This window comes from Anolis carolinensis, chromosome 5, assembly GCF_035594765.1.
Source record: "Anolis carolinensis isolate JA03-04 chromosome 5, rAnoCar3.1.pri, whole genome shotgun sequence".
NCBI classification, from domain to species: Eukaryota; Metazoa; Chordata; class Lepidosauria; order Squamata; family Dactyloidae; genus Anolis; species Anolis carolinensis.
In genome coordinates this window covers 179,335,689-179,356,753 of record NC_085845.1, presented here as the reverse complement: position 1 = coordinate 179,356,753, position 21,065 = coordinate 179,335,689, and the positions used below count along the sequence as shown (strand labels likewise).

The following is a 21,065-nucleotide window of genomic DNA, read 5'->3' as shown; positions in this document are numbered from 1 at the left end:
ATTGACTTGCTGATCATAGCAACTGTTATTTGAACACCAACAGCATAATTCAGTATTGTCAGAATAATCCCATCCTAGGTAATAATGTACTGGCACTGTCTTTGGAACAATCTGTACATCTACAAAATTAAGTACAATTATTTAGGTAGATTAATTTATTGCAAAGACAGGAAACAGCAATGTCAAAGCTCAGGCCTCCCATATCAGATCCATTCAGACACATGCTTACAATTTCACCTGTTCTACAGATATCATTTGAATTCCCATTGATGGCTGAAATGTAAGTGAACCTTATTTTTTTTAAAAGAAAATTTACCAAAACTGTCAAAATTGAGTAGAGAACGTGGCTTCTTTAAAAAGAGACCATAAATTAAAAAGGGTTTTATTTCAAAAACAATGAGACAAATGCCTCTAAATCAATGGGATCAACAAAAATTGTACTACATAGTTCTAGTTCTTGCAAAACAGACTGCACTACAAAGTACAGTTAACACTGCTGCTGGGCTCCAGACAATCAGCACAACTAGCCCTGCACACAAGTAGACTGTCAAATTCCCATCTCTTTTATTTAAGTTGTGCAAAGCAGCTCTTCCAAGATTATGTCTCAAGCTTCTAATGCTAAGTTCTAAGACTGGTTTCTTCCAGATTCACATGAATTCTATTATTACATTTTAAAAACTGGGAGATTTTGAACTGCTGGCGCTTGAGGAATTCCCTTTCAAAGTTAAAATATTAATAAATAGTTATTGTAACTTAGTCATGCAAGACAGTTACAAAAGAAAAGGTCATCTAATTTTTTTATAAGAAAGGCAACTTGCATTCAAGATGAACTGTACCCTTATGTTTTATTCAAAGGGTAAAACAAGAATTAAACCCAGCTGTTTACTAGAATTACAAAAGTAACATGATTCAATATGAAAATAAGAAACTGTCTACAAATCTCTGACAGTAGTAAATTGCAATATACAATGCATACAGGAGTTATACAGAGCAACAAACTTGTACAAAACAAAAATAGTTTAATACCTTTAAAATCCAATTTCTTTTAAAATCATTCATGAAAAAAGATTTGAGTTCACACCTCAATTAGTCAAGCCTCAGGCAGCTACATTACAGCTATTGAATATACAAAGTGACATTTTTCTCTTTTTTACCAGTCATTTCAAACTAAATTTTCCTTTCCTCTAGCATTCGCTAGTTTGTTGACCATCTCTCTCATGTCCCCAAGTCCAAGGCCTTCTTCCATCATGAAAACTGAATCTGCTGAACACCGGAAATCTAGAAAATGCAAAATAAAGTAAGATCAAGGGCCCAACTAGCAAAGAGATTACTGAACTATTTCACGAATTCAGTAGTTGGAATTATGCTGCAGAAAAGTGGGAGCATTGAAATGTTAACAAAGAGAAATAGAAGTTGGATCAACTATACCTGTTGATAAGATGTTGTATAAACCATAACGTTTTGCTGTTGGCCATCTGTAGTTATTAAACCTGCTGGCAACTGGTTAGCTGAAAAAGAAAAAAGCAGTTTAATTAAGGTACAACATACACTAAAAACTAATTTACCTTATTCACTATTAAACAAAAATTCATGCTCAGCATACAATTATTGGACTACTACACGTGGGTTTAACCTCCACAGATCTGATGATCTCCTTCAATGTCATTGTCCTAGAAGGTGGAGAGGGGAAAATACAGGTGGAGGCAGCTTGGAGCAAGGCAGAGGCATCATGGTATCAAAGCAGCAAAAGGAGTGACAGGCCAGGGTTGTTGGTGGGAAATGAGTCAAGTGGAAAAGGAGGATGAATGCTGTCAGCTTGGCCCTCCCGCAAGTATCTCCTTCAGTGTTATCCTCCTCCTCAAGAAAGATCATGACACTAGAGATTTGTAGAGCTGCAGCTGGGAACTAGTTTGTAACATTCATGTTTGGAGGGCCTAGAGATATTTGCTGTTTTCACACGTTCGCGGAGATGCTGCACCACAACTCCCACAAATGCAGAAGACCAAATTACATCTATTCTGTTTCAACAACACATTTTTAAAAGATGACACAGATACACCAGATGCTATTTAACAGACTCATGTAAAAACAAAAATATATATAGTTCAACGGTGAAACATTTGATTACCACCTCATTTGGAAAGCAAAAAGTTGTAAGAAAACATGTGGAACACCTAATCAAAAAGTTAACTTGTGTTTTAGCTGTTATAGCTTTCAGCTGAGAATAAGCACCTCACAGGTGCGGCTGGTGGGGACAAGAGACAGGGCTTTCTCAGTGGTGGCTCCTTGGCTGTGGAACTCCCTCCCTAGTGACATCCGGCAGGCTCCATCCCTTTTGAGTTTTAGAAAGAAAGTGAAGACCTGGCTATGTGAGCAAGCGTTCAAAGAATAAGTTTCGTTGGCTTCAACTCAGTCTGGACTAAGGTTTATGTACAAGGTTTTGTGGATTAATGGCTCAGGTATTTTGTATTGTTTCAAATTTGTTTTTAATTGCTTATGTTTTATTCTTTTGTATTGTATATTGGCATCGAATTCTGCCAGTTTTGTAAGCAGCCCTGAGTCCCTTCGGGTGAGATTGGGGGGGATAGAAATGATGGAAATAAATAAATACAGAAATAAATTAAGTAGCCACTTTTTGCTACTGACATTTCCACTCCACATTGTAAATGTGTATTTTCAGTTTGCTACACAGCATGGCTATTCTACCACACAAAATTCTCCTTTATGAAGTTTGATTTTTCACCATGTCCAACACTGTCCTGTAAGCAAACAGAAACTTTGTTCCTTCATGGTATTTGTATTTGTCTGTGTTTGCCAATACTCTTGAATACATGAACATGCACAAGCCCTTCCAATAAATCAAACACACATAATGCGGACAATGTTTCTAGAACAAGGAGATCCTCCAGACACATCCATAGTTCTACTCCTGTGAGGAAATTTCACATATACAGTTTAAAAAGTGATATAAAACAAGTATTGTTGGGCCAGATTCAGATATATCTATATAACTGGGCTGGCAGAAACAGTAGCACCTCCAGCATCATGAAAACACTCTACATAGAGTCCACAGGTCCTGCTGAATGGGGCAGGCTAGGCCATAGAGGCAATGTTCTGCTTCCTATCCTTGCTCACCATGGCTAAATTCAAGTTAGCTCAAAGATAAATTTCATCTCTACATAAACAGTAGCAGTTCTTTCTTATACTTCAATAACCCATCCAATGAAGTAAACAAACTGGATTCCTTTTCTTAAAGACCAGTACAACGAACACAGAATTTTCATTTTATCTCTAATCCAGTCTTCAGCAGAACCCACATGCACATTCAGCTGTGAGCTGATCAGAATTGTTGACAAATTATATCCATGCGTGTGTGTTATAGGCCAAAAGGTATAATCTACAACCTGTATTTCAATTTAGCTACCAAAGACTTGTATGCAAGTGACACAATAGCAGTTGTCCTGCATCTCATTCACTGTACGTTGCTTATCACTGTATTATTATTATTTATTTATTTCCCGCCTTTTTTGACCCTTGGGGAGACTCAAGGCGGCTCACAAACGGCACTACACAGTGCCTACAACATAAAACATTAAAAACCTACATTAAGATTAAATAAATATACATAAACACATACTTAAATACAATCCAATGTTAAGACACAGCATCCAAAGACAAGATCTAAGGCCAATCCAGAGTCAATTGCACGATTTCAAGTAAACATATTGCACAACTACTTATTGAAGGCTTCCTCCCAAAGCCAGGTTTTAACTCTCTTTCTGAAAGCCAGGAGGGAGGGGGCTGACCTGACATCATTTGGGAGGGAGTTCCACAACCGGGGAGCCACCGAGAAGGCCCTATCTCTCGTCCCCACCAACTGCGGTTGCGAAGGTGGTGGGACTGAGAGCAGGGCCTCCCCAGACTATCTCAGACTCTGAGATGGTTCGTAGGGGGAGATACGTTCGGACAGGTAGACTGGGCCGGAACCGTTTAGGGCTTTGTAGGCTAAACCCAGTACTTCAAATTGGGCTTGGAAGCAGATTGGCAGCCAGTGGAACTGACATAACGGGGGTGGTATGCTCCCTGTACGTCACTCCAATGAGCAACCTGGCTGCCGCCCGTTGGACCAAACTGTTTTCGAAGGCAACCCCATGTACACCGCTTTGAGTCCAACCCATGGGTGAAAAGTGGGATAAAAATTAATAATAATTTACTGTAAACCTTTCTCACAAATACTAGTTAAAGTTAAAAGAGCTCCTTCCAACAGATGTTAAGTAATGGTAATAATACTTACTAAATGCTTCTTCTGTGAGTTCCTCACTGAGCCCATCCGCTGTGGCAACTGCCCCTCCAATACCCTTTTCTCCCTTCATGGCCTTAAAAAAAAAGAAAATAATAAATAGCATGCAAACACAGCACAGGACTGGTACCTATGATTCCATTTACCTAAATCTGAAAAAAAAGGAGCAGGGCAAAAAGCAGTGTCCTCCAATCAGTGGTGGCTCATCCAAGTACCACTCATATGCTTGTTCTCAGCAAGGTTTGGCTGCAAGCACAACAGGCCACCAGAATTGGGGAGTCACCTTGTTTACTGGTTGGGTGGCGGATCCCCAAACATTGTGAAGGAGAGAGCAGCTTTTACAGAGTCATCAGACAGTGTGCTACTTGGATTCTTTGGGCAAGAATTCTAAGAATTCCACCTCTGTGGTTGCCCTGTCAGTTTTTAGTGAGTACATTTTGTAGATTCTCTTCAAGCCTCACAAAATAAAAGTGTTCGCTCACAAGTTTTGCACAGAAACTGCAAAAGTGTTCATTTAAAAGTGGCACAGGGCAACCGTGGAGGAGGAAGAGGCTACTTGCTTCTTCCTCCTCCTTGCAGAAGCAAGCAGTTGATGGGGTGGCTGGAGTGCTTCCAACTGCAGATTTAAATGTACAGTATTGTGTACGTTTCAATCCATAGTGGGGTTGAATCCATGGATTGCGAAGCCATGGATACAGCAGACCCACTGTATACCATAGAATCATAGAATAGTAGAGTTGGAAGAGACCTCATGGGCCATTGGCTTTCTTAGCAGCCGCATCACATTGCTGGCTCATGTTTAACTTGTTGTCCACAAGGACTCCAAGATCTTTTTCACATGTACTGCTGTCTAGCCAGGCGTCTCCCATTCTGTATCTTTGCATTCCATTTTTTCTGCCGAAGTGAAGTATCTTGCATTTGTCCCTGTTGAACTTCATTTTGTTAGTTTCGGCCCATCTCTCTAGTCTGTTAAGATCGTTTTGAATTCTGCTCCTTTCTTCTGGAGTGTTGGCTATCCCTCCCAGTTTGGTGTCATCTGCAAACTTGATGATTGTGCCTTCTAACCCTTCATCTAAGTCGTTAATAAAGATGTTAAACAGAACCGGGCCCAGGACAGAACCCTGCGGCATCCACTCGTGACTTCTTTCCAAGATGAAGACGACACATTGGTGAGCACCCTTTGGGTTCATTTGCTTAGCCAATTACAGATCCACCTAACCGTAGTTTTGTCTAGCCCACATTTTACTAGTTTGCCAGAAGGTTGTGAGGGACTTTGTCGAAGGCCTTACTGAAATCTAGGTACGCTACATCCATGGTATCGACCCAACTCGTAACTTTATCGAAAAAAGAGATCAGATTAGTCTGGCATGACTTGTTTTTGGTACCACACCACACAGGGCACGTGCAAGAACAGAAAATTATGTAAATAGAAGTTTATTACTCTGGCCTGTACATATCTTCCAAATAAATATATTTTCTTTCCTATATCGCCTCTGTTCAATCTGTTGTGATCATTATGTATTTTATATTGTTGTATTTTATACTGTGCATTTTATACCGCCGTATTTTATTGTATGTTGCTGGGCTTGGTCCCCATGTGAGCTAACCCGAGTCCCCTTGGGGAGATGGGGCAGGATACAAAAATAAAGTTATTATATTATTATTATTATTATTATTATTATTATTATTATTATTATTATTATTATTATTATCATTACCAATAAAATATCAGTAAAATAAAATAAAATATTTAACAAATAAAATTATGCAAATCATTGCAAATGGCATTCCAATGGGAAGGAAGAGATTACAAACCTCTCTGAACTTCTGCAGATATAATTTCAACGGCTCAACATAGCTGTCAAATCCCAAGGTGGACATGGCAAAGAGAATATCCTCTCCATTTATAGTCTTCCGTTTTTCTTGGTGACATCTCTCACTTGCTTCTGACGTTATAAAGCTGATGAATTCACTCACGCACTCTTGTACACATTCCTTTGCGTCTTTAGCAATCTAAAAATACATAATTTATATCCAGTAAATCAATAGTACTTGTCAGTATAATATAAATTAACACTCTAATAAATCCAATGTAAACTGCCAACAAAATTAAACATTTCAGAGGATTAATCTTGTAAAACCTAAATAAATAAAGCTCATGCCTCACACAAAATATACTTCTGAGAATTTGGAATTAATTATGGTATTTCCCCCTGTATGATCAATGAGAAGATAAGCTACTTCTTATTTTAAGAATGCCCGGAGGGTTCAAGAATAATTCCAGTTATAATGGAAAGGAAGCTCCCCAAAAAATTAAGAAATATAATGGATAAAGTATTAAGGAGGAAAAAACCTAGACAAAATAGGGGACTGGACTAAGATTGGAATGAAGAAGGAAAAGATAATGGAGGAATTTGGGGAAATAAAACTGACATGGTCCCATGATGTTCAGCTAGAGCAATGGTATAAGAATTGGGTAAAAAATAATAAAGAGAGGAAGGAACTTAACCAATATGAACAAATAATATATAATGGAAGGGATACAGATAACCATAAAAAATTGAAAGGTGTAACTGGTAGAATCTATAGGATATTGTGTGAAATAGAAGAAGGAGAAAGAAAAAATATCACTCTTATGGATATATTGGAGGTGGAGTTAGAGATGAAAATACAGTAGAGTCTCACTTATCCAACATAAACGGGCCGGCAGAACGTTGGATAAGTGAATATGTTGGATAATAAGGAGAGATTCAGAAAAAGCCTATTAAACATCAAAATAGGTTATGATTTTACAAATTAAGCACCAAAACATCATGTTATACAACAAATTTGACAGAAAATGTACTTCAATACGCATGAATGCTATGTAGTAATTACTGTATTTACGAATTTAGCACCAAAATATCAGGATGTATTGAAAACATTGACTACAAAAATGCGTTGGATAATCCAGAACGTTGGGTAAGTGAGTGTTGGATAAGTGAGACTCTACTGTAAATGAAATGGAATGGTCGCAATTGAATCAACAAAGGCATTTGAAAAACTTGTCAATAAGAGTCAAAGAAAATTATTATAAGATAATTTGAAAATGGTATTTAACACCATTAAAAATGTCAAATATTAATAAAAACCATTCAAATAATTGCTGGAGAGGCTGTCAGGAAGTGGGAACATATATACATATGTGGTAGCATTGTAAATATGTAAGGAAATTTTGGCATAAAGTATTTAAAGAGATAGAGGATATAATGAACATCAAATTGGAAAGAAATCCTAGTACTACATTATTATCAATGTATAATAATAAGATGAATAAAAAAGAAAAAGAAGCATTAACAAATTTATTGACAATAGCAAGACTGCTTATAGCAAGGAATTGGAGAAAAGTAATAAATGTTCAGATCGAAGAATGGTATAAGGAAGTATGGAAATTGGCAATAAATGATAAGCTAACATGCAAATTAAAAGTTAAAAAGAGGGATATGGGAAAAAATGATTTTGAGGATGTATGGGGTAAACTTATTGAGAAAGTACTCCAAAAAAGGGATGGAGGGCTACTGCCTCAGGAAAAAAATGAGATTTTGGTTAGACAATAACTAAGAAGTGGCTCGGGGTGGGAGGGGGGATACACAGTGAAGAAATGTAGATGGACAAATGTTGAGATAATAGTAGATATAAATCAACAGTAGATATAAAAGAACAATGCAAGTATTGTATGATATATATCTGCTATGTGATAAAAGTGATTATTGTATGGAAAATTTTAAATTCAATAAAAACTATTTTAAAAAAATGCCAGTCAATTTGTCATTGAAATCTTGTACACTTCCCATGAGAGGAAAAGGAGACCTTTTATTTTGGTTTGTATAGAGATGCAGAAGAACAAAGAGTATATAATACCACATTCCAAGCAATTCACAATCTTTGGCCTTAAAACCGCAATGACTATAAGACAGTTCTGAATGTCTTTTGAAATACCCCAAGCTTCATGATCTCATAAATGCTGCGGAATACTAGCAAAGCTTTCTATTCAAGATATTACCTTTCCTGTTTGAGGTATGGCATTTTTCATTATCCTTGCCACATTTGCAATTGGAAGGTATATATCTTGTTCTCTGAAACTCTCTTTAGAGCCATTTGTGTCTTCATGGTCATTCATGCTGTCTTCTGTATCTAAAAATGCAATGTAAGTATTAGCTACAAACACTGAGAATTTCTGACGGCCATATTTATATTTTGTATTACCGTGTTTCCCTGAAAATAAGACAGTGTCTTATATTAATTTTTGCTCCCAAAGATGCTCTAGGTCTTATTTTCAGGGGATGTCTTATTTTTCCATGAAGAAGAATTTACATTTATTGTTGAACAAAAAAATGAACATTTATTATATACTGTACAGTAGTTGTTATCACAAACCAGCATAACCAGACAAACTGTGAATCCTATCAAGAATTTCTTGTTACTGCCATTACTCCCATGTAAGCTGATATGTACATTTACCAATTCTGCATGCTTTGGTGTTCTGTTTGGCAGGCGCCAGGCATGCTTCTAAACAAAAACTTTGCTAGGTCTTACTTTTGGGGGAGGCCTTATATTTAGCAATTCAGCAAAACTTCTACTAGGTCTTATTTTCTGGGGATGTCTTATTTTAGGGGAAACAGGGTAGCAAACTGTGCTTTCACCACAATCAGTAATTCCCTTCCACCTGCATGCCTCTCTACACCCTAAAAATCTGGTCCCCTGGAACAGAGTTTTGATGCCACATAACATATGAGGTCAAGGCTGCAGCAAGAAAGAAAAATCCCGGATTGTTCTGTTGTTGTATATGGAAGCACACTATCAACTGTAGGCTGTTAGCATCTGACCATAATAAAAACTGCTATTAAAAATTCCTAAAATGATTGTCTCATATTTTTACTTAACATTTCAGCATGATGTTTCACTGACTTTGATTCCAATTAATTATGAATACTGAAGAATGTTTACAATACAGTTTTGATCCACCAGCTATATCCATTTTGCTGGTGAAAGGACACCATGGAACACAACCCAGAGTGCCTTCTCATTGTTATGGGTATGGAACTTACCATCATGAGGCTGTATAACATAATGGCTTCCACCAATGTAATCCCCAGCAATTCCCAACTGAGAAGCATCTGTTGTAGAGTTATCACCATCCATCTGGAATAAAACGAGGAGTTCTTAAATAATCACTGCTTTTTTTTTCAACGTTGTGGCTGGCAGCATGTTGAGAAGTCACATTATCATAGTTGCTGGGTATTCACACTCATTAATAATTGAACATGATCACAAGAACCTACATTTGATAATGGGCATGGTAGCCCAAGCTTGGGAAAAGCTACTTTATAAAGTCTTGTTCAATCAGATGAGCCAAATATGATCTGAGCATTCGACTACAACTTCGGAGACTAGGATTTGAATATCTGCTTGGCCATGGAAACTCACTGGGTGATCTTGGGCAAGCTACGCTATCTCAGCCTCAAAGAAAGACAAACATTGCCGAGAAAATCGCAATGTCAAAATATGCATACTGGAAATAAGTCAGCACTGAATTACATGTTATGAAAGTGGCTTGTTTTCACTAGCCATATGTTAATTTATTACTAACCCATTTAGAGCATAGATGATATGCCACACTGGTATTAATTTATGGGTTCTCTTCAGTTATACTACATTAACAATGAACAAAGATGAAGAGATCCCAGATTCATTCTTATAACACTAAAACACTATAACATAGTTATATCCAGACAAAATCATTTGCTATCGAAAACTAACTGCTTTGTGTACTTTTATTAGTAAAAAGGCTGGATATGAATGACAGTGAATAAATAATATAAAAAATAAATGGCAAGAATTTCATTTATACTGTCAGCAAAATCCGATGAGGAAAACTAACATGTAATTAAAATCAAGATGCACTCATTATTTTTACATTAAAAGTTGCCAGTTGACATAATAGAGGAAAAGAAATAAACTTCTAAAATAATCATTTGCCAATTTACCTCCTAATTCTTTAGGGGCATCATGTCCTTGAACCAAGACTTTTTTTTTGGAAAAGGCAACTTGTACTCCCAGGAAAGGCTCCATCAATTAAAAGAGACTGTAAAATGTTTTATTCAAGAGCCCAAATGATCGATCCTTACATTGAGGTCTTTGCTAGTAAGTTTTAATAGCTGCAAAACCAGTCAAGCTATTCAATTCTACATGTACATTAAGACTACATGCTATCATATAGAGTTAAAACCAAAAGCATTTGCATAAATACCATCAAGTGGGTAATTCTATATTTGTTGTTGTGTGCTTTTAAGTTGTTTCCTACTTATGATGAACCTAACATGGGACTTTCTTGGCAAGATTTGTTTGGGGGGTTGTGTTTGCCTTCCTCTGATGCTAAGGGTGTGTAATTTGGCCAAGATCATCCAGTGGGTTTCCACAGTGCTGAACAAAATGTTATCCCTGGTCTCCAGAGTCTTAGTACAGCACTCAAACTATTACATCACATTGGCTCATGTTCCATATACATACATACTCATTTTCTAAATGTATGCAACAAAACATATATGCATAATTTCATGTCCAAGGAAATAAGTCTCTGGCATCATCAAAATGATTCTAGACATAAAGAGAAACATGGTAAAGGTAAAGGTTTCCCCTGACGTTAAATCCAGTCTTGTCCGACTCTAGGAGTTGGTGCTCATCTCCATTAAGCCAAAGAGCCAGCGTTGTCCGTAAACACCTCCAAGGTCATGTGGCCAGCATGACTGCATGGAGAACCGTTACCTTCCCACCAGAGCGGTACCTATTGATGTACTCACATTTGCATATTTTTGAACTGCTAGGTTGGCAGAAGCTGGAGCTAACAGTGGGCGCTCACTCCACTCCCCAGATTTGAACCTGCGACCTTTCAGTCTGCAAGTTCAGCAGCTCAGCACTTTAACACGCTGCGCCATGAACAAGGCAACATAGAAAACCTCAGATGTGAAATTCTTCTAGAATTCAGCACATGATTATGATCTACACTACCGAGTAGTTAGAATTGCCAGATCTCAGTAATAAAGAGCTCTTTTCTGAAAAATAATTATTTGAACAGCCAAAAAAATGAACCAGCCTCCCTTCAAATGCCTATTCAAAAACATCAGATAAAGTACACGAAGTCCTACTGTTTTATTCTCACATCAGTAAAATGATACAAATGAAGAAGGCAAAGGCAAAATACAAGTATTGTTCATCTTGAGAATAAAAAACATCTGGATGCATAATTCAAAAACTGTGGAAAGAGTATTATTGGATTGTAATGACCTAATGTAGAGAGAAGGGGGATGCTATTTTTTGTACTAGGTAATTTTTACTAAATATCTTGTTGATAAAACAGTATTTTGTTTGTCTGAATTCAGAATGAACTTCCTGGACATTTTGGACTTTGTCCTAAACTGCTACTTCCAACTAAGTGATAGTTATGACAATTCTTTAGCTTTTTGTTATTTTTTGGTTCATTCTGGCCTGAAAAAAAAGACTAGATCACATCAAAGACTCATTCAGTTGTAGCAGGATTTTAATGAGCTAGATTAGTTACATTACAGCTACTCAGTATATATCAGATTTCCTTCATCTAATTTAGTTTTAGTGCGGCAATCCTATACCTAGCAAAAAACCCACTCAACTCAAGTGGAGCATGTTTTGAATAACCATGCATATAATTGCCCTGTAAGACTTTAGGACTCTACTAGGGATGTCAGAATCATGAAATAAATGTACCTAATTCCACCTGACCAGTGGCACTCTCAAGAAATCAACAGATCAATAACACTTTGTATAAAGGACAAAATATGTTCTCCAATAAGTTACATGAAAGGATAACATATGCACAGTCTCATTTGTTGTAGGCTGTTTAAACAAATTAAGTAACTACAACTAAAAGGAGAAACACATGCTGTCCCAAACAAAACAAACAAATGTTTTAAAATGGGAATCCATACAACAACTACTCAAACCTTTAAAAATCATTTCAGAAGATATTTTGTCTAGGACTGAAGCAAACAAGCAATGGCTCAAATGTAGTAAACACAAGATAAAATCTGACCCTTTCCAAAAATTACAGAAACCCTAAATGACAGCCAGCTATTTCTCAGTCTTGATTCATACGGTTCCATCCACTACTATGTGCATGCATATACTCTAAAAGCCAGAGGTCTCAAGATTTCCATATATACTCCTAGATTTATGGCATGAAGGTGCTTCAGTTTTACAAGGAGATTTGGGAAGAAGAAAAAAGAGACTAGAAAGGAGAATGAAAAAGCCCAGATGCATAAGACAAAACCTGGAACAAGTCACAAGTCAGGAGTCAACAGGCAATGTCTGAATCCTTAAAGTCTTAGAAAAATTGCCCACTCACCAATGATTGTGAGATGACATCCAGCATCACAGCACCATAAAAGCACTTTCAGTCTTAGATGTGCAAATCAGGTGGAGCGAGACAAGAGCAGGAGTGTCTCCAATGAGGGGAGAGACCCACTTGTCAAGCTGTCTTCCAAACACCACCCCATCCCCCATCCAGGAAGGGTAGAAGAGCAAAAACAAAAAACAAAATTCCTTTCTAAAAGTCTAGGTTATTGCCACTACAGTGCAGGGATAGAGAAAGAATGATCAAGAAACAAGGCAGACAAAAGCCCATCTACAAAAACAGACCCAACTCCACCCTAGTAAAGGAAAGGATTTTTGAAAGGGGGAGGGGGGATAAAGTGAAGGGAGCCCAAGCCTTGGGAATATAAGAGTGTATAGCTGGAACCTGCAAAGGGAGCAATGCTACCAATCTCCAAGTGACTCCATAGGGTTCCCTATTGTCTCAGCCCTATCCCCTCCCACCCTATGGCGGAAAAGTGGGAAAGGGGGGCTGTGAAGCTATTCCTTGCTGGTTTTGCCTGCTTCCACTTCTTTGAACCAAACATGCAAGTCTATCCTAATAGGTAGGCTTCATTTTTTTCCATTTCGAGGAGGGGTTGTCTCCTGTCACACACTATCTCCAACAACACTCTTTCCTCCTCCACCTGCCCTCATTTTGAGGGGGTGGGCTCCCTTCATAACATTTCTAGGGGGTGGGGTCTGTCATGGCAACCCATTTGCCACAATACTCTCTCCTGCATCCCCCATTATGAGGGAGTTACCTCCTGTCACAACAACACTCTTTCGTCCTTCTCCTGTCCTCATTTTGAGAGGGGGGCTCCCTTTACATTTCGAAGGGGGTTTGTCACGGCAATACATTTGCCGCAATACTCTCTCCTGCACCCTCCCCATTATGAGGGGGTATGTCCTGTCACAACAACACTCCTCCTCCTCCTGCCCTCATTGAGAGGGTGTGCTCCCTTCACAACATTGTGATGGGGGGTCTGTCACGGCAACACTCTCCCCCTCCTTACTGCCCCATTTTGGGCAAGCCAGAATCCTATCACAGCAACATTTTGCCACAAAATCTCTTCCTACCCTTATTTCAAGGAGGCGGAGAATCTGCTCCTGATGGGACAAAATAATAATAATAATAATAATAATAATAATAATAATACTTTATTTTTACCCCACCACCATCTCCCTAAAGGGATTCGGGACGGTTTACCAAGCACTTGTAATGGAACAATGCATACGGTGCAATAATACAGATACATCAGCATCAAAGGAAAACATAATTTACATCATTGACACATAGAACAATACCACAATGAAATCAATCAACCCTAAAATAGACATTGATAAGGCGTTACGGTAATTATAGACATAAACATCCCATTTTGAGGCTGGTTGTCTCTTGCCACGACACTGCTATCTCCCTCTGCCCCCATTTTGGGCTGTTTTGAGGACAATATTTTGAGGAAAGGGGGGAAACGGGCTCTTGCAGCAGCAGCAGCAGCAACAACAACATTTCTTCACAACAACAACATTTCCTCAGGCCCCAATTTCGAAGGGGGTGAATTCTAGTCACAACAGCAACACTGGACCTCTCTATGATATCAGACTGCACAGAGAAGCCATTGAAATCCACAAACATGTGGACAATTTCAACAGAAAGGAGGAAACAATGAAAATGAACAAAATCTGGCAACCAGTATTTTAAAAACCCTTAAAATCAGAACAGTAAATAAAGAACAACAGTCTGAAAACAGAGGAATTACAGACATGAATCAATCAGAGGTAGCTAACACTTCAGAACAAAGGATTCCCCCAGGCAGGAATGAAGCTGGCAAGGCCATTAATGCTAATCAAGGTGATTAATTACAACATTCACACTGGCCTCCAACACACAAGAGTTCTTTCTTCCACCCTGGACCTTCAACAGATATATAAACCTCCCTTGCTTAGTTTTCCAATATACCTCACAACCTCTGAAGATAACTGCCATAGAATTGAGCAAAACGTCAGCTTCTGGAACATGGCTATATTTATTTTATTTATTTCCCATACTTGTATCCTGCCCTTCTAACTCGGAAGGGGACTCGGGGCAGCCTCACAACCGGCAACAATTCGATGCCCAACATACAATTCTAAAAGTAACAATTACAGTGCACAACAACCCAATAACAACACTCTTTTCCTTTTCTCCTCCTGCCCCCGTTTTACACAGGTCTGATCCTTTGGCATGGGCAAACTTGGGTCCTTCAGGTGTTTTGCGCTTAAGTGGTTGAGGGGGGAGGGGGGAAGGGCCTGAGGCTGTTAAGAATGGTGGGAACACCTGGAGGGCCCAAGTTTGCCCATGCCCGCTTCACAACATTTTGAAGCAGCCCACTCTCTCCTCTTGCCCCCATTTTGAGAAACGCCTGGCATAAACAACAACACTCTTGCCTCTTTCTCAAGCTCTCCATTTTTGAGGGGGGGAAAGGGTGGGCTCCTGTCAGGAGAGCCCTCCCTCTGCTGCTCCCATTTTGAGGGGGAATTGTCTCTCGCCACAACAACAACAACACCATCTCTTCAGGCCCCCGTTTGGATGGGGATCAGTGGCTCCTGTCAAGGAAACCTGGCGAGGCCTGCTCCTTTCGCCCCCATTCTGAGGGGCTGGGCTCCTTCAGAAACATTATCCCCCCCTGTGGCGACGACATCTCTCCCTGACTAGGCCTCTGTTAGGCCCCTCGGCCTTCCTTTCCCGCGCAGGGCCTCCTCCTCCTCCTCTCCTTCAGAAACAGTACAAAGCGCCAGTCGGGCGGGAGTTGGGCCCGCTCTTCTTTCTTTCCTTGTTTCCATCCTTCCTTCCTTCCCTCCACAGCGATAGGAGCGGCGGCCAACTCGGCCCGGGAGGAGGGAGACGGACATTTCATTCGAGCCTGCAGTGAAACCGGTTACCAATCATTGGCCGGAGCCAGGCACAAACCTCCAGTGCGGCCCTGGTTGGCTCCCTCCGCAAATCGGCTGTTTGGTTGGACAGAAAATGGCTGCGAAGGAACCAGTCCCAGCGCGGAGCCCCACTTCCCGGAGCCGGCCTGCCCTCCCTCCGCACCGCCTCCCAGGCAACGGCCCCGCCCGCGGGAAAAGGCTCTTCCCGCCAGGGGACGCTCCGCCCTCCGCTGACGCCGCCAAGCCCAGCAAAACAGAGAGACACAGCACAGCATTGGCATGCATGCTCCCTTTTTGCAGTGAGCCCAAATAAATGCACAAAGGGTGGTTAATAATAACTCCTTTATTACCATAGCACCTCGTGTTATATATAGAATAGATGAAGCATGAGCAAACTTGGGCCCTCCAGGTGTTTTGGACTTCAACTCCCACAATTCTTAAGAGTAATGACTTTCTGTATTTCAAATTTCAATAATACAGTATTCCAAATTTATTTAATGCTTGACCATAGGTCTTTCGCATGCAAGACAAACAAACAAATACACAAAAGCCAGACCATCAAATACAATATAAAACATGCCATTAAAACCCTATATAAATCATTAAAACATTAAAATGCTGAAAATATCAATGTCAGGATATGCCCTTCAAATACTGCATATTTCATGGCAATAATACAGTAGAGTCTCACTTATCCAAGCTAAACGGGTCGGCAGAACGTTGGATAAGCGAATATGTTAGATAATAAGGAAGGATTAAGGAAAAGCCTATTAAACATCAAATTAGGTTATGATTTTACAAATTAAGCACCAAAACATCATGTTATACAACAAATTTGACAGAAAAAGTAGTTCAATACGCAGTAATGTTATGTTGTAATTACTGTATTTACGAATTTAGCACCAAAATATCACGATATATTGAAAACACTGACTACAAAAATGGATAATCCAGAAGCTTGGATAAGCGAAGCTTGGATAAGTGAGAGACTACTGTATATTTCAGATTTCAATAATAATGTCAAAAATAACGCAGTATGATTTTACATAGGATTTGTGCTACATTAGAACAGGAAAGACAAATATCACTTAAGTAAAATAAACATTAAAATATTAAATAACCAAAAAATAAAATAAAATAAGCTATAAAATAAGTAAAATAAACATTAAATATTAAATAACCAAAAATAAAATAAAAAGGTGTAAAAACTAAACTAATCTGGGAATCTTGCTATTGCAACACATCCAAACAATCTAATATACAATCAGAAAATATACATTCAAAAATAATGAAACTTAGCTAGATCTGTATTCAAATGGCAACTTGTGCAAAATAAGTATAACATACTTGACCATTCACTCGAATTAAAAGACATTTTCAAAGCAAAATCCATGCAAATTATTCCTAACTAGAGTTACTGGTTACTATGTTTTAGGAAAAACTGTTTCCATCTGGATAATAGCAATAGTGCCACCAGCAATAGTACCACCATTCATTATTGTGCTGTGAGTTTTCTGGGCTGTATGGCCATGTTCCAGAAGCATTCTCTCATGACGTTTTGCCCACATCTATGGCAGGCATCATTTTGTGACACAGTAATTCAGTTCTACTAACAAACCAGAGATTAAACCAACCCCTTATAAGAGATAGAGACAGATACATACATAAACTGTAATAATTGAATGTATGGGGACACAACACATTCATTTATATTTTTAACTATGTGATTTATTGCTTATTTCACATAGAGTCAGATTTCTTATATTTATGCAAAACACCTACACACTAATGCATTGTGACACACTGTTTGGAAAACTCTGCATTAGAAGTTCACTATTTATTCCTAGGATGTATTGTTGAAGGCTTTCATGGCCAGAATCAATGAGTTGCTGTGAGTCTCTCGGGCTGTATGGCCATGTTCCAGAAATTTTCTCTCCTGACGTTTTGCCTACATACCTCACACCTCTGATTTTGTATATGGTGTTACTGTAACATATGGTGTTACACTAATTGGCTAATAAATCAAAATATGGCATCACTTGTTCAAACACCACTTTGCATGAGAAAATGACCTTGGTTCCCAGCTCCTTCTCTTCCTAGATTTCCCTCCTTGATCTTTCCAGGTGTTGGCCATTAATTGGTGTTGGTTCCCGCAAAGTACAACATGCCATTGCCTACTTGTAATTCCCATCTAGTAGTTTAGCATGGAATGTGCACAATATTGTGGAGCAGTTTATAGTAATACATACTATGCAAAAGGGAGATATCAAAACCAAGATATATAGCAGTCTCATACTATGACAGGTCCTGTGTGAGGAGACTGACATTGTTGCTATTATGTGACAGTACTTTTATTGATGCTTACTGAAAAGATTCAGGTGGATTTTGACCATCCCAAATCTCACAGTTTCTCATATTCTTCCCTTTCCCTATATAGTTACAAGTCCCAAAAAGAGGAAATGTTCAGTTATGTATACACTACTGTATTATGAATATTATGATTCTGATTTAATATTATTATTTTTAAGATGTATCTCTTTCGGCAGGTCTACCCAGTCAATTTTGAACTGTGAATTATAGCCTGCCTTTTATTGGTGTTATTATTGTGTGTATTTGATAATATGCATTGTGTCTGTTTTAACAGTGTTATACCCCGCCTGGAACCACAAGGAGAGGCAGGTAACAAATAAATTTAGTGTTACTATTACTTCTACTACTAGTAGTATGTTGCAAAAAGAAGGCACGTGTGACCAGAATGTGTTTGTACGAATAGTGGGATTATTATACATAGTAAAATAAAATGAATTTTAATGCATGTGTGTGGAATGAGCATACAACAAATAGAAGGGTTCTAGGAATGAACACTTTTTAGTATCTAATAATAAGCCTATATTTCCCATAACTTGCTATCTGATATATAGACATTTTACATTTTCTCTGTGAAGACATGAGTAACATGCATTCCTTTTAATCTTCCGATATATATGCTTCAGGGGTTTACATTTTGAAAAATACACATAAAATATTGCACCCAGCCCATAGTACCAAGTTATCTGTTATAGTACAAATGTCCAGAAACACAGCTACTTTGCTAAGTGAGGCAGGTCTATATATCACACCAAACTCCTGGAGCATTTCCATCAGCGTTTCCTCAGGAAAATCTTGCAAATCTCTTGGGAAGACAGGCGGACAAATGTCAGCGTGCTTGAGGAAGCAAAGACCACCAGCATTGAAGCGATGCTCCTACGCCATCAACTCCGCTGGATTGGCCACGTTGTCCGAATGCCCGATTACCGGCTCCCAAAGCAGTTACTCTACTCCGAACGCAAGAATGGGGAACGGAATGTTGGTGGGCAGGAAAAGAGATTTAAAGATGGGCTCAAAGCTAACCTTAAAAACTGTGGCATAGACACTTTTGTGGCTCAAAAGTGACATGCACAAGAAGTGGAAAAGGGGAGAAATCACCAAAGAAGAATTCAAACGTATAGCCAACACCTGTAGGGAAAAGGTTTGCAAGGCTAAAGCGCAAAATGAGCTCAGGCTTGCCAGGGACATAAAAAACAACAAAAAAGGCTTTTTTGCTTACGTTGGTAGAAAAAGGAAGAAAAAGGAGGTGATAGGGCCTCTGCAAGGAGAAGATGGGGTGATGGCGACAGGGGACAGGGAAAAGGCAGAACTGCTCAATGCCTTCTTTGCCTCGGTCTTCTCACAAAAAGCAAGCCATCTTCAACCTCAGCAACATGAAATGGACGAAGGATTGGGGGAAATCTAACCCCAAATAGGGAAACAAGCTGTCCAGGAACACCTGGCCTCCCTAAACGAATTCAAGTCCCCAGGGCCAGATCAGCTACATCCAAGAGTATTGAAGGAATTAGCGGAAGTTATTTCAGAACCACTAGCAATTATCTTCGAGAGTTCTTGGAGAACGGGAGAAGTCCCAGCAGATTGGAGGAGGGCGAATGTGGTCCCTATCTTCAAGAAGGGAAAAAAGAACGACCCAAACAATTACCGTCCGCTCAGCCTCACATCGATACCAGGCAAGATTCTGGAAAAGATCATCAAGGAAGTGGCCTGCGAACACTTAGAAACAAATGCGGTCATTGCTAATAGTCAACACGGATTTACCAAAAACAAGTCATGCCAGACTAATCTGATCTCTTTTTTCGATAGAGTTACGAGTTGGGTCGATACAGGGAATGCTGTGGATGTAGCCTACCTGGATTTCAGTAAGGCCTTCGACAAAGTCCCCCACGACCTTCTGGCAAATAAACTAGTAAAATGTGGGCTAGACAAAACTACGGTTAGGTGGATCTGTAATTGGCTAAGCGAATGAACCCAAAGGGTGCTCACCAATGCGTCATCTTCATCATGGAAAGAAGTGACAAGTGGAGTGCCACAGGGCTCCGTCCTGGGCCCGGTTCTGTTCAACATCTTTATTAACGACTTAGATGAAGGGTTAGAAGGCACGATCATCAAGTTTGCAGATGACACCAAACTGGGAGGGATAGCTAACACTCCAGAAGACAGGAGAAGAATTCAAAACGATCTTGACAGACTAGAGAGATGGGCCGAAACTAACAAAATGAAGTTCAACAGGGACAAATGCAAGATACTTCACTTCGGCAGAAAAAATGGAAATCAAAGATACAGAATGGGGGACGCCTGGCTTGACAGCAGTGTGTGTGAAAAAGACCTTGGAGTCCTCGTGGACAACAAGTTAAGCATGAGCCAACAATGTGATGCAGCAGTTAAAAAAGCCAACGGGATTCTGGCCTGCATCAATAGGGGAATAGCGTCTAGATCCAGGGAAGTCATGCTCCCCCTCTATTCTGCCTTGGTCAGACCACACCTGGAATACTGCATCCAATTCTGGGCACCACAGTTGAAGGGAGATGTTGACAAGCTGGAAAGCGTCCAGAGGAGGGCAACTAAAATGATCAAAGGTCTGGAGAACAAGCCCTATGAGGAGCGGCTTAAAGAACTAGGCATGTTTAGCCTGCAAAAGAGAAGACTGAGAGGAGACATGATAGCCATGTACAAATACGTGAAGGGAAGTCATAGGGAGGAGGGAGCAAGCTTGTTTTCTGCTGCCCTGCAGACTAGGAACAATGGCTTCAAACTACAGGAAAGGAGATTCCACCTGAACATCAGGAAGAACTTCCTCACTGTGAGGGCTGTTCGACAGTGGAACTCTCTCCTCCGGGCTGTGGTGGAGGCTCCTTCCTTGGAGGCTTTTAAGCAGAGGCTGGATGGCCATCTGTCGGGGGTGCTTTGAATGCGATTTCCTGCTTCTTGGCAGGGGGTTGGACTGGATGGCCCATGAGGTCTCTTCCAACTCTACTATTCTATGATTCTATGATTCTATGACACTGAGAACTGGGAAGCCCTGGCCCTTGAGCGCTCTAATTGGAGGTCAGCTGTGACCAGC

General features: G+C 39.6%; 1 protein-coding gene across 2 annotated transcripts; it reads right to left on the bottom strand.

Annotated features, from left to right (window-relative positions):
* Positions 1 to 366: 366 nt before the first annotated feature.
* On the bottom strand, positions 367 to 15,830 carry nfyb (nuclear transcription factor Y subunit beta). Of its 2 annotated transcripts, none has more exons than XM_003220907.4 (7): positions 15,675 to 15,830; positions 9,388 to 9,481; positions 8,343 to 8,473; positions 6,116 to 6,313; positions 4,295 to 4,376; positions 1,429 to 1,508; positions 367 to 1,278 (listed from the first exon to the last, which is right to left on the bottom strand). In XM_003220907.4, the coding sequence occupies exons 2-7, from the start codon at positions 9,479 to 9,481 to the stop codon at positions 1,246 to 1,248; spliced, it is 618 nt and encodes a 205-aa protein (XP_003220955.1). In that variant the 5' UTR covers positions 15,675 to 15,830; the 3' UTR covers positions 367 to 1,245. The 2 variants fall into 2 exon arrangements, with proteins under 2 accessions (XP_003220955.1, XP_003220956.1); XM_003220908.4 differs by lacking the exon at positions 15,675 to 15,830 and adding an exon at positions 12,717 to 15,133.
* Positions 15,831 to 21,065: the final 5,235 nt, after the last annotated feature.